The sequence below is a fragment of the Myxocyprinus asiaticus genome, chromosome 22 (assembly GCF_019703515.2).
Source record: "Myxocyprinus asiaticus isolate MX2 ecotype Aquarium Trade chromosome 22, UBuf_Myxa_2, whole genome shotgun sequence".
NCBI classification, from domain to species: Eukaryota; Metazoa; Chordata; class Actinopteri; order Cypriniformes; family Catostomidae; genus Myxocyprinus; species Myxocyprinus asiaticus.
Genome location: NC_059365.1, coordinates 31,838,614 through 31,853,374, shown reverse-complemented (window position 1 = coordinate 31,853,374; position 14,761 = coordinate 31,838,614). Strand labels below are relative to the sequence as shown.

Genomic DNA, 14,761 nt, shown 5'->3' with positions numbered 1-14,761 from the left:
TGCGCATCTCACTCATGTTACAGCCCTCATCTCTGACAGTTCCACTGTATAACTTATCAAATCTGAACACAACAATCATAATGAGAATAGGTAACATCATACAGATCTAACAGTCATGAGTCATTACATTAGAAAAGTCTCAACTTGTAAAATACAACAAGCACATTCATTTCACTAACATACTAGTGTTTTTAGCCATCTCACCTCACTCTCTGAGAATTATTTCTATATCTATGCACTGTGTTAGGTTGTATCCAGGTTTGTATTAATCGCAATGTTGTTCTTCTATCGCAATGAGCACTTGACCATGAACTCATAAATAAAAAATAAAAAAATGATTGCACTCTAATCTGTCTTGGACACTATTATTCTTATGCAATTGAAACTTTGTAATGCAGTACTTCTCGTACTACTGTCTCCTTAAGATGAGCATCTGCCAAATGAATAAATGTAAATGTCCAAAAGTTGGGAATGATATACAGATTTTGCTCTTATGGAAAGAAATTGGTACTTTTATTCACCAAAGTGGCATTCAGCTGATCACAATGTATAGTCAAGACATTAATAATGTGGAAAATTACTATTACAACTTTAAAAAAAAAAATTTTTAGAACTTCTTAAACTACTTCAAAGAGTTCTCATCAAAAAATCCTCCATGTGCAGCAATGACAGCTTTGCAGATCCTTGGCATTCTAGCTGTCAGTTTATCCAAATATTCAGGTGGCATTTCACCCCACGCTTCCTGTAGCACTTGCTATAGATGTGGCTGTCTTGTCGGGCACTTCTCACGCACCTTACAGTCTAGCTGGATTAAGATCCATAACACTGTTTTCCAATTATCTGTTGTCCAATGTCTGTGTTTCTTTGCCCACTCTAACCTTTTCTTTTTGTTTTTCTGTTTCAAAAGTGCCTTATTCTTTGCAATTCTTCCCATAAGGCCTGCACCCCTGAGTCTTCTCTTTACTGTTGTACATGAAACTGCTGTTGAGTGGGTAGAATTCAATGAAGCTGTCAGCTGAGGTCATGTGAGGCGTCTGTTTCTCAAACTAGAGACTCTGATGTACTTATCCTCTTGTCTGGTTTTATATCTGGCCTTCCACATCTCTTTCTGTCCTTGTTAGAGCCAGTTGTCCTTTGTCTTTGAAGACTGTAGTGTACACCTTTGTATGAAATCTTCAGTTTTTTTTTTTGGCCAATTTCAAGCATTGTGTAGCCTTCATTCCTCAAAACAATGATTGACTGACAAGTTTCTAGAGAAAGCTGTTTATGTTTTGGCATTTTTGACCTAATATTGACCTTAAGACATGCCAGTCTATTGCATACTGTGGCAACTCAAAACAAACACAAAGACAATGTTAAGCTTCATTTACTGAACCAAATAGCTTTCAACTGTGTTTGATGTAATAGCACGTGATTTTCTAGTACCAAATTAGCAATTTAGCATGATTCCTCAAGGATAAGGTGTTGAAGTGATGGCTGCTGGAAATGGGACCTGTCTAGATTTGATAAAAAATGACTTTTTTCAAAAAGAGATGGTGCTGTTTTTTTACATCATTAATGTCCTGACTATATTTTGTGATTAGTTGAATGACACTTTGGTGAATTAAAGTACCAATTTCCTTCCAAAACAGCAAAATCTGTACATTATTCCAAACTTTTGGCAGCCAGTGTAAATGTTATGTAAGTAACGATGTGCTATTTCCTACATTTTGTTTATGTTAAACTAAATTGATTGCCCCCAAGTAACATACATAGTTTTGTCACATTTTCGTTTATTGCCTTATAAAACAAACAAAATATGGGAAATGGCATGTTGTTACTTACAGCAGATAAATAAAACGAGCCTCAAAACAACATAATAAGGTGCAGAGATGTTAAAATAATCCTTACAGAGCAACATGAGCTTGTATTTCACTCTCGTTGTGTGTGTGCACGCGCACTGTCTCTTGAGACTGCCCGAGTCCCTGCCTGAAGGAAAGATGCTGCAGGCAGTCAGAGATTCTCAGCTGCAAGCAAATAAACTGCAACAAATTATCTGCGAAAATATCAGCAGTAATTAATTATCGCGCGATAATAATATTTAGATTTTCCCGGTTATCGGCCAATAACATATCAGCCGCCGATATATCGTGCATCCCTATTATAAACATTTACAATGGAGGAATAGTTTCATCTTTAGATTGGGTCCTGCAGAAATATGGACAGATAATTACTAAATGATTTGTAAAGGTGTGTAAACAGTAAAAGCATGCATACATACCATAACAAGCAAGCAGTGAATGTGTGCCTTTTACAGAACTTGGTTAATTATTGGCTTGACATTAATAAATCATTTGTGAACATGAATAGTATGCGATATCGTAAAAAAAACTAATAATTTCTGAAAAAGTGAATAATCTCATTTACGAATCATATATGAAAACATTTAATGGCATTTGTAAGCATTCAAATGTACATTAACAAATGATCTGTTAATCATTATATAACATTTGTTAAAATCCTTTGTAGATGTTAAAAAGTCCAAGGCCATAATGGAATGAAAGTTTAATACAATTTGCAAGTATTTAAATTTGCAGTATATAATGCATCATTAACAGATCATTAGTTAATGTTAATAAAAATTCATCAGTAAACATTAACAAGAGCATTATCTTATATTTCTAACTATTTGAATACACATTAACTAATGATCTGTTAAGCATTATATAATGTATGTTAATAATTTTTAAATGAAAGTTATAATAAAGTGTTACCAATATGATTAATAAAATTAGAAAACACAGTTATTTATAACTGTGATGAACAGCAGCATTTAACTAAATATTTCACAAAAAAAAGAAGAAGAAGAAAAAGTTGTGCAGGGACATGCATAGAAGAAATGTGTGATTTGTTTATTTATTTATTTGAAGTTATTTCTTTTTTAATTAATTGATCTCAAATAAATCACACTTCCCAAAGCACTTGAGGGACAGTCAGGTCAGTTTAGGAGAGCATGTTTAATTATTGCAACAGTTCGCTCGGCTGTAAATCTGCATGTGGAATATAATGTCACATAAAAGCAGCAATGTAGCATTTTGTCTCGCTACACCACTAGTTATTGGAAAATGGAGATTGTTTTGAAAATAAGCTGAGCTATTGTCACACTACTAAAAAATATAGCTAAGTTTACTTAGTTACTACTCATTCTGGGTGCACACTTTAAAAGTGTCTGCATTCTGTGACCTTATAAGATTCACAAATTGCATTGCAGACTAACAAGTAAATGAACGTGCAAGTAAGTTTCAATCTTGATGCATCATTCTGACTTTATCAGGATGATGCTGCCTAATCAAATCCAAATTAACAGATTTAATCAGAACCGGCTGAATCATCTTTGGAGGAACACTTGTGTGTTTCTTGGCATCAGGATGTCAGTGTGCTGATTCGTTGTTTCAAGGTCAGTTGACCTTGCAAAAATACTGGCGTGTGAATTCATTAGCTTCATGGGGGCTTTGTTTGGACGTTGATGCCGTTTTCTTTTCAGCCTTTGCTTTCTCTGATGCTGCTTGTTGCTCTACCCACTGATCCTTTCTGTTTTTCTTTCTTGTCATTATACTTTCAAATGACTTCGTGCAATCTGATTTCATTTCATATTCATTGGCTCCTCTATCTTTATAAAACGTTCTTTCTCTACTGCTGTTTTCACTCATTAAGAGTACGTAGTGATGAAAGGGGCTTGTTTATTGGCAAGCTAAAGGTTGTGACCTATAATGAGCAGAGTTTTGCATTTTGGTGCATAGTAGCACTCAGCCAAACTGTCGTTCTTCATTGAATGTGCTTTTATAATAGATGTTTTACTATGTGGCTTTTTAAAAACAGTGGAACGTGCAAGCATGCGCTAGATCTAAGCACAAGTGGGTTTGGCGAAATTGTGTGCGCAAAGCGATAATGGGCTGGGTCATGTACAATTTAATTCTGAGGTTCTTCTCTGGCACCGTCTGCGTCCTTTTATATAGTTCATTCCCTGTCAAGCACCAGCGATATACAGTAAACAAAGACAGCGCAATAAGAAGTTGGTAGTGTAAATGGACTGTATGCATTGAATTAGAAAAATAGAAATATGGTAGTTTTAATAGTGATTGTATCAGAATGCACTTCTACCCATTGATCTTGATTTTGAAAAATTTAATTCATTTTTTGAAACGAAAACATTTAAACAAAAATATTTCTAAATTCAAATTACACTTCAAACAAATTGAAAATATCATAAAAATAATGAAGTGGTCAAAAAATCCAAATCCAAACCTTTTACTCTCTCCAACTTTTTCCACCGGCCCCTTATGCAGACTTAAAAATCACTCTACAACAACAGCTAGAAAAATACCAATATAAATTAGATCATAAATACAATTGTAAATATAAACATAATAAAGACAATTGATAAATAAACCATGACCGAAAGATAGTTTAACACAAATCTCGTAAAAATTTACAACAGTGATCGTCATAGACATAATTTGATGTTCCACTGTATTTTCAGAGTTTGAATATGGACTTTATTACCACCTGCTGTTGGAATCTCCAAACTGCAAATGCAGGAACTGAATTTAGACTTTGCGCAGTGAACAGTGCTTTTGAAACATCTTAGTGCAGTGACCTATTTCTCAGGAAAAATAGCAAATTGCGCTTATTGCCATTTCATTTACATAAAATACACCCCTAGTTTGTGAACATACACACACAGATATCACAAACACTCCCATCCACCACCACGCTTGTGTTTTGCCCTGGCATGAAAATTGGTTCTTAGAAATAGCGCTCTCACAAAAATCGGATAAGATGTTCGGAGGATGCATTTTCGCTCATAAATTACATTTCTACTCCACTGACGGTTAGGTTTATGCTTAGGGTTATCAAAATATGCATTCCTGTTGACTGTATTACATCATTTACAACTAAAAATACTGCTCATTTTTAGCATCACTCCGTGGTCATTTCATGCAGGAACTGAAACTCACTTATGCCCATATATTCAACAACACTTCCAGCTTCGACCACTGGGGGTAGTGATTTGATTTTCAGGGTGGCACCAAAAGTGAGTTGTATTTTTAGTTGTAAACTATCTAATACAGTCAAAAGGAATGCATATTTTATTAACCATACTCCCTAACCCAAACCCTAACACTATACCTAACTGTCAGTGGAGTAAAAATTTAATTTTAGAGCAAAAATGCAACCTCTGGATCATGCTCACCATTCACCAGAACATGTGATTGATAAGGAAAGTAGTTCCACAGGGAAAGGTGATAAAATTTGAAATCGGCAGTATGGGGTCAATTTCAGGTTACATGAACATTTGTAAGAAGCATGTCGATTTCCTGTGATCATGTGATCACATTTGAAGGAGACTCAGTGTATGAAATATGAATTACAGCAGCAATATGTCATATAATTTTTCCAAATATAATTTGCATATAAGGCAGTTGTTTAGAATGCATTTGCTATGGCATATTCCTGCATACATACATTGTAGGCTTTGTAAGTTTGTTGTTTTTCTCAGAGGCAGTGTGTGGAGAAAAGGAATATTGTGTGTGTAGTTTTTTAATGATGCCCTGCAGCAGAAATGATGCAAATGTCCACTGCAATCTGCTCCTATTGATTACCCTGTTTTTACCGTCTGCATCTTCGCTTTCTGTCTTTCTTTCTTTCTTACTATCTCTCTTAATGTTTCAGTCCCTCTGTCTTTTTGTTTCGCTGTGCCATTGAACAGAGTTTCATTGCAAGCTACTATATTTTCTCTCTGTTGTCCAGTATCAGGATGCTTGATTGTACTCCCACTCTTTTATTTGCAGATTCATGCATTTAAACTAATCATGATTTTAGGAGTGCAATTTACAATACATCTCTGAGCTGTTGTTTGCAGTTGTGTGTCTTAATCTTTAGTTTTGTGTATATTTTAACAGGATTTTGGAGATGATGGATCCCTATACATCACCAAGGTCACCACCACACACATGGGCAACTATACTTGTCATGCAGATGGTTACGTGCAGCTTTTCCAGATGCATACCCTGCAAGTTAATGGTATGTAATGTATGTGCAAGCATATTTCCCAGCATATGCACAGAAATTGATTTACTTTAAGACATCAACAAACACTCTTTTCTTACCATAATGACACAAAAATCATTATACAACAGTGCTGGTATTGGAACAGAATATAGTGCAACCTTTTGTATCGTATTGCATATTTTGTAATAAAACTAGAGAGGTTAGGAAGAAGCAATAAATGATTTACTAGAAACATCAAGGATGTGCATTTGTGCTAAATCAAAAGTGTTTTATTTTAAATATTTTTATGCCAGCTACACCACTTCTTTTCTAAAAGCTAAAAGGTCTTTTTGCAACCTTTAGATTCTGTGGCTGAAATTTGAGTTTCCCACCATTTCTTGAACTTTTACTACCTATTCCAGAGCCATTTCTCATGGACACATGTAACACACAGCAATCAAATACCCCTAACAGATAACATCACATTTTAATTGGATGAAAAACAATTGTAACTTGTATTGAACAACAGAGTTGTTGCTTAGCAATTGTATTTGGACAGAGCTGGGAGGAAATGGGAAATGAATTCGGTGTGACACCTGTTCCCCTTTTGTGCTGACAGTCGCAAAGGCATGAGTGGTCCCACTTTAACTTAATTATGCTTTATAATAAGAGCCATGGAAGAGATGAAGCAACCGTGATGTCACACAGAAGGTAACCGTGCTTCTGGGTTCTTCAGAGAAAATGTATATGATATAATATTTTAGGTAATGTCACTCTTGACTAGCTCAGATTTCGGAGACATGCACAATAAATGGAGACTGCTATCCCTGTGCTCATTGGATAATCAATTGATCAGTCAAGTTATATAATATATTTTGGTAACACTTTCTGTGAAGCCCACATTTATAATGCATTGTAAAGGCATTATAATGCATTAGTAATGTCTCATAATACACTTTATAATGTGTTATAACTTCTCATAAATAATTGTTGCCACAATTATAATACATTATAATACTTACCTATTCATAGTTATACCTTAGAGTATAATGCATTATAACACAAGCAACATCCCATTTTATCTGTAGAAGTTTAATATATATTTAAATAAATGGAATATATATAAATATATATAATGTAATATATATTTAGTGGGTATGCTTTAAGAAAAGTGACAAAAGCATTGTCTTCTTGTAAACATCTATATATATATATATATATATATATATATATATATATATATATATATATATATAGTGGTTATAAAACATTCTGGAAGTTATATACAGTACACATGCACAAAATACAAAATAACACACATTCAATGTAATTTTTTAGACATTACGAAAAACACTTGTAAAGCTTCAGGGTTAAAATATATCAGAAACTCTCTCTGTCTAAAATAAAATATGTATGTTGATCACACATGTAAACACCCAAGAATAAATAAATAAAACATCTAACTGATTCTATTATGTACTCTGTTCAATAAACTTTAATGTTTGTGCATCTTATTTGAAGACTTATTTTATAAATAACTTCCATTATATAAGTTTGACTTGCAATGTATTGTATGTTACAAGGTTATGTTATTCCTGTTTATAAGAAGATATTGCTTTTGTAACTTTATTTAAAGCAGGCAAAGACCACTTATAATATGATCACATCATAAAGCCTTTTTACTGTTTATGCTATGCTGCTTTTGCATAACAGCACTTATACGATTAATTTTATTAGCTTCTGTTGTGTTAAAATTGGATGTTGCTTGTGTTATAATGCATTATACTTTAAAGCAGTGGTTCCCAAACTTTTTACAGTGGTGTACCCCTCCAAACATTCAACATCCTTTCGCGTACCCCTCTCTAATGCATAGGTAACATTCACACAAGGTATTTTGAAAAGATGTCTATTTAACACAATTATTTTTGTAAAACAACTCCCTTATATTAAACATGTTATATTTTTACATGTTTTGTACATGTTATATTAATCATTTACATACTGAATAAATGGCTTACCAATTGAGACAGGTATGCTAGATATTATATAACTGCAACTTGAAAACTCCCCCCTCATCGCGTCGCGGTACGCAAGAATAGCGTTCGGTTCTGTGCCTGTAATTGCGCATCATTGTAGATACGGCACTGTCGGCCGACTTGGAGCATTGCAGTTAATTATTTGTGCAATTGTGCAGTCAGGCGCAGTGACATGCACAGACCTTAGCAGGGGCTGGGGCGGAAGGACATGGACAGTGTGTGAAGAGATATCTGCCAAGGACTTGAAATAGAAACTGGCCCAATAGTTGTAGAGCGGGGGAAGTATGTGTGTGGGGGGTTGCTCCGCTTAAATCTCCACGCCCTTAAAGGCACCTCTGCTTAAAAGGGCACCTTTACATTTGCTTGTGCCCCTGCAGCCCTCCTTCTGTGTATGTCAGTGGCTCAAGGTGATTTTTTATGTCACATTTCACACTGTTAGAGTTCATTTGCTGAAAAAACTTCCTGCAACAATGTAAAAACAGGTCTCTAGCTTGCAAGCAAATGTGAGTGAAAATTACTGCGTGTGAATGTGGAAAATTATTTGGCGGCACCTGATGTCTGACACCTGTCATCAAAGCTTATGAACTTATACCATCAGAATCAAAACTCCCTATGCATCTTAACTTAAATACAAATTACGTTTTAAACCGCGGACGACTGACATGTGCGAGTCTGGTAAAACAGTGAAGTATTCATTTTACTTGCTATCACTAAGCTACATCACCTAGCAGTGTGCTGGGCTGGCGAAAAATATACTTCTGTGATGCACGATGCATGAGTAGATGCATTTTTTTGACACCTTTATGACACAGCCATTTTGGTGTTTCTACCCTAGAGGCCACACAAAATTATTTTTGTCAGTGAGAAATACATGAACTGGGTTTGAATGTTGTTTTAGACTGTGATGAAATTAAAAGAACGTTAAATCTCAGAATGTTGTTTGCGTACCCCCTTTGTCACCTCACGTACCCCCAGGGGTACGTGTACCCGAGCTCTAAAGTATATAATAATATAATATAATAAAAGTAACATACTACTCTTACTATTTCTGCAGTATATTGGTTTAAAATTGTCTGTATTATACATACTATATACAGAAAATTACTTTAAAAATTACTTTAATATGTAATTATGAATGCAATATAAACTTTTTAACATGTTGTACATTGTAGCATGATGAGGTATTGTATGTAGCATACACATTTTAAACATCTGCCTGCTAGTTCACTTTCTGTTAAAAAAAAAGTTTGAGGGGGGTTATTTTTCTTATTGCATCTTGTAGTTTCAGCTAATTTTGAAACATTCATTAAAATCTCTCTATGGCACACTACTTTTGATTCATTTCCTGCACATGGCAAATGACTCCCAACCTTTTGACTTCAAATTGTTGTCCTTTACGCCTTTTCTATTTAGAATAATGGAAAAATAATGATGTTGCTTTGTTTTCTGTGCAGGGTTTCGCTTGACTGTTAAGTGGAGTGAATAAAACAGGGAAAAAATAAATAAATAAATATATATATATCATAAACCTCTCTGTGATGTATATCTCAACGGTGCACTGTACAGTGTGCATATTCATGTATATGTTTGTGGGGGTGTAGTTATTTGTATTTAAATACTTCTTAAATAATTCTGCCTCTGAAGAGCACAGGAAATGAAAAGTGAAATGAAAGGGGTCGGACAGGTTCATAGAAACCTGCTCTCTCATTCTCAGAGGTGGTGAAATTGGGAGGAAACTCTGATCGAGAACACTGAAAGTTCATCAGCACCAAAGCGCACACAAAAGCACTGAAAAAATAACACACACTTCTCTGTGTCGCATGTAATAGACTCGTCCGCACACCAAGAGAGACGAAGAGCAACATGAACAAATACTTCTGACTCTCAGTTTCACAGAGGAACAAATACACACACGGAATTTATCCAGTCCAGTGATGGCAGGCTTACACACTCCCAAGCCAAAACACTTGCTGATTCTCGCAGAAAATCAACACAGAGCAAAACAAAGAAAAGTAGGGGCAGAGGAATGAAAAGAGGGAGATTGGAGGAGATGAGGGGCCATGAGAATTTTGTGATAGAGCTGTCAGGTCTGATGCGTTTCACACTGGGGACAATCTCAAGTCGATCCCCAGGTAATAAAATGCACACAGGAAAAGATAAAGGCATACATTCACATACAGAGAAAGAAAAGTTATTTTGTAGCGATTACATGTCATTTCTAGGTTAAGCTTAGTAAAGAACGAGAAAGAGAACATTGTTTATTCTTTTGTTGTTCTCATTAGACTGAAATTATTTCACTCTGATTAAAGACTTTTTTAATTTATACTGTCCCTCTCCAACCCCTAGCAACAATGAAGATAATTAAAGTTATATAAAACCTCACTGTTTAAAAAAAGGGGGCATTCTCTCCTGCAATGTTGTAATATTTTCAGGGTAAAAATAAATGTCTGTGCCCCCTCAGATTTGTGAGTGGATATTTTTGGATTTTAAACTAATACAAAAATTTATATTTAAGCGATATGATTTTTTATTTATGTGTGCTCTGAGAACACTGACGGAGATGTTGTGTACCAACATAAACTCACTGCTCTTAACTTTAGTAGCTTTATAAAGTATTCATGTATTATTATCATTTGTGTAACATTTCATTACTTTTTGCAATTTCTGAATGTTTACTTTAATACTTGATATTGCTGTTTAAACACTACTTAAAGCACTGTTTTCTTAAATTGTATCTTTATTCTATTGTTTTGTTTTCTGTTTTTTTGTTTTGTTTTGTTTTGTTTTGTTTTTTCTATTGTTTGTAATTTGCTTCATTGTTTTTATTTTGTTATTGACTTACTTGTCTGGAATAATTATTTAAGAACTTAAAATAACTTTGACCTAAATTATAGTATTTCATTTTGGTATAATCAAATTGCTTTCATATGTAAGCAAAGGGAACATTATAACTGAAATCCACTGAAATTAATTGGAATCTAATCAAATCGAATCAAAATCGGAATCACATCGACCCTGGAAATTGGCATCAATACCCAGCCCTACTATCAAGTTCAGTTGCAATTTTGGATTATAGTTTGATTTCTATTCCTTTCATTAGGTTTGAATTTTTGTAACTCAACTTTTAGATCTTGGCAAAGTCCTGTCAAAACAATATAGCACACACACACACCAACCTACATATAAGCGACGCGAGTTCAAGACAGTAAACAAACAGCACAAGTCTAGCAATGAATACCACTCTTCAACAAAGTAAAACAATGAAATAAACACACTTACACGCAACTGCAGACTCCTGTAGATAAATTGCTTATCCTGTGATAAATAAATAAAAACAAATGATCCATGAAAAGCCGTTAAACAATTTTAGCACGGGGGAAGATACAGAATAATTTTGTTGCCACTGGTCTGACAAACTGAGTGAGGTCTTTTGGATACAATAAATTAAACAAAACTTCACTTCAGTCATCTCCATGTCATCAGTTTAATGTCGACTCTCTGCACTCTCTGAAGTGTCTGGACATCATATGAAATATCAGGTTAAGGATGAATGTGCTGATCCCTGTAAGTATGTGAAACATTTATTAAACCTGCTGTCAGTATGCAAGAATAATTAAAAACAAAGAAATTGGTATCTCTCTAAATGACATTTTAAAGCTTACAAGAATAGGTGTGTTGTGTTTTATCTGTATGAAGATGGTCAAACTTGTAATGCCGCACCTGGCTGCCCATGTCGCCCATGCCTAAATCCGCCCCTGTAGATAGGAGGGGGAAATACAGCTTGTTTTAGAAGTTGTTTGCTCATGTGAATTATGAGTCAATAATAAACTATACCATAGACTGTATTTTAATACTAAGATAAACATGTCGTCTAAAAGAGAAAGGATATTGGAACTGATCGTTTATCCTTTTCTAATCAGACCCAAAGCTGTAGAAGTACATTGTAAAAGTTTTATTTTTCTGCAGTATTAAACGCAAAAGCAAAAATAATTTAGTGTAGTGTTCAAAACAATTTATAAACAAAACTTTCAATAGTGTAATTTATGTATACACATACAGTACATACATACATACATACTTACTCACATTAAGCAATTGTCAACCCAAAGAACCCTTTTCTGCAAAAAGTTCTTTTTTTCTGTAAATATTTGTAAATAGAACCTTTTTGGAATAAATGGTTCTTCTGAGCTGAGTAAAGAAACTTAAGGTTCTATATAGAACCCCAAATAACCTTTTTTCTAAGAGTGTAGAGTCCCAGAGGGCAGAAGTCTCATATTCTACTTCTTGTGCTTTGAAGCAAATCTGCCCCCTTGTGTGCTACAAGTATGCCCCTGCCACCACTATCTAATAACTTCCACCCTTTTTTTGAGAGAAAATTCTAAATAAAGTGAACTGGTTAAATACAGATTAGAAAGGTGATTTATTTATTGTTCCTGGTTGTCATTTCTCTCTTCCTAAGAGATGTCTGAGGAAATCAGCGATTCTTGATTTACAAATCGATAATAGCTCTGCAGTAGTTCTCTCCAGCTCATTTCATCATGTGCAGTTTGTACTGTTTTCATACTAATGAACCTAATTTGGGGCATATACAGGTTTTTAAATGTCGTTGTCCCATTATCAGTACTGTACCAATGTAAGGCAAAAGAATAAAGGACATTTATATATATATATTTATACAGTATACGGTATACTGTATCTAAACATTCACTCTGCTTACTCTTTTGTTATTTACACTGTTCTCTCACAGTACCCCCTGTTATCCGGGTTTACCCAGAGAGTCAGGCACGTGAGCCAGGGGTCACAGCCAGTCTGCGGTGTTATGCTGAGGGCATCCCTGACCCACAGCTCTCATGGTTGAAGAACGGAATGGACATCACCACAAAACTCTCCAAACAACTCACACTTCAGGGTAAAACAAAATACCATTTAACCTTTCTTCTTACAATTGTAACAGTGCAACAATAAGTCATGAAACACTTCATATCGTTTAACTACTCACCTCCCTATTTTTCTTAACAGTCAGTTTCCCAACTTCCTGCATTTTAATGTGCATTGAAGAGTGCAGGAAGACAGATTCAATAGATATCTAAAACACTTATGATAGCTTAAAATTAAGACTCTCTAATATTCTTCAATGTATTAAGGCATTTATTAATGCTTTTATAGGGGAAGTTTATCATTTTTACGCAACTAGCAGCACCCAACTAAAATGTGAAAGTTTTAAACACTTTCCCAGTTGGGCCAACAAATGAGGTAGTCTCACCCTAAACTCAAAACATTGGTTGAGCGAATGTTATTTTGGCTGGCCCCAGTGGGACACTCAAAAAATCAGAATGCAATTCAGGTTGATGCCACTAGTGGTGCAGAAATTACACACTTCACCTTTAAAGGTGCTGCAAGTATTTTTTTTTAAATACCACATAAAATGTCCCAATTACCTGACAGATATCACTGAAATGTTTGTCTTGAGCCATCTGTGTCTGTGACAGCTCTAGACTCTATAAACAAAAAAAGTGTTAGGAGAGTGAGCCATCCTTTTTAGCCAATCAGAAACTCTCTCTGCCTTTCAATCATTTTGCGTGTTTGGGTTTGCTGACATCAATTTTGCTGTCATGTGTTTACCATGCATGGGTTTTAAGGATGGTTAAGGGATGGGAGTGGTCAAATTCAGTGATAAACACTGCTTTTAAAAGGGCATAAATGATGCCTTCATAGGGCACTTTGAAGGAGGAACAATCTTCGAAGCCAAGATGTATGGTCATTCCAAACTGAATTTCAAATAAAAATAACTTAAAAATTGAGTTCCAAATTACAATTATTTTATAGCTCCACACCTTTCAGCCCTCCAGAATTCTCACAGTGGAAGGTAAAGTCTTTGAAAGGAATAGAGTGTAGTAGGGATGATCACTTCTAAATGAAACACACCCTAAAGGCCCCAATAAATGTCTAGTGAAATCGAAGAAAGATGTGTCATCATTTTGAACTAAATCTGTCGAAATAGAAGGTGTTTTTGAGTTTGAAAACAGCTCACCAGCGTGAACTCTCAGAAAAACGATTAACCGGGGGCCTGGGTAGCTCAGCGAGTATTGACGCTGACTACCACCCCTGTAGTCATGAGTTCGAATCCAGGGTGTGCTGAGTGGCTCCTGCCAGGGCTCCTAAGCAACCAAATTGGCCCGGTTTCTAGGGAGGGTAGAGTCACATGGGGTAACCTCCTTGTGGTCGCGATTAATGGTTCTCGCTCTTAGTGGGGCACGTGGTAAGTCGTGCATGGATCGCGGAGAGTAGCATGAGCCCCCACATGCTGGGAGTCTCCGTGGTGTCATGCACAGCGAGCTACGTGATAAGATGCGTGGACTGACGGTCTCAGAAGTGGAGGCAACTGAGACTTGTCCTCCGCCACCTGGATTGAGATGAGTAAACGCACAACCACGAGGACCTACTAAGTAGTGGGAATTGGGCATTCCAAATTGGGAGAAAAGGGGGTTAAAAAAAAAAAGAAAAGAAAAACTGTTAACTGGCTGTTTTGATCCACGTCATCGGTGGGTGTGACCCGGTGTTCCATCAACCTTGACTTTTTTTCTGTTTCATTTCTTTACTTCTTTAAAGGATTATTCCGGGTTCAATACAAGTAAAGCACAATCGACAGCATTTGTGGCATAATGATGATTACCACAAAAAAAAAAATTTCGACT

General features: G+C 35.4%; 1 protein-coding gene across 2 annotated transcripts in view; it reads left to right on the top strand.

The window, feature by feature from the left end:
• The window catches only part of LOC127413035 (follistatin-related protein 5-like), a 251,700-nt gene that overhangs the window by 164,131 nt on the left and 72,808 nt on the right, over nucleotides 1-14,761 (top strand). For both annotated transcript variants that reach the window (XM_051649838.1, XM_051649837.1), the window contains exons 8-9: nucleotides 5,943-6,063; nucleotides 12,814-12,975. In XM_051649838.1, the coding sequence (XP_051505798.1) occupies nucleotides 5,943-6,063; nucleotides 12,814-12,975 (283 nt within the window). The remainder of the gene's footprint in view (nucleotides 1-5,942; nucleotides 6,064-12,813; nucleotides 12,976-14,761) is intronic.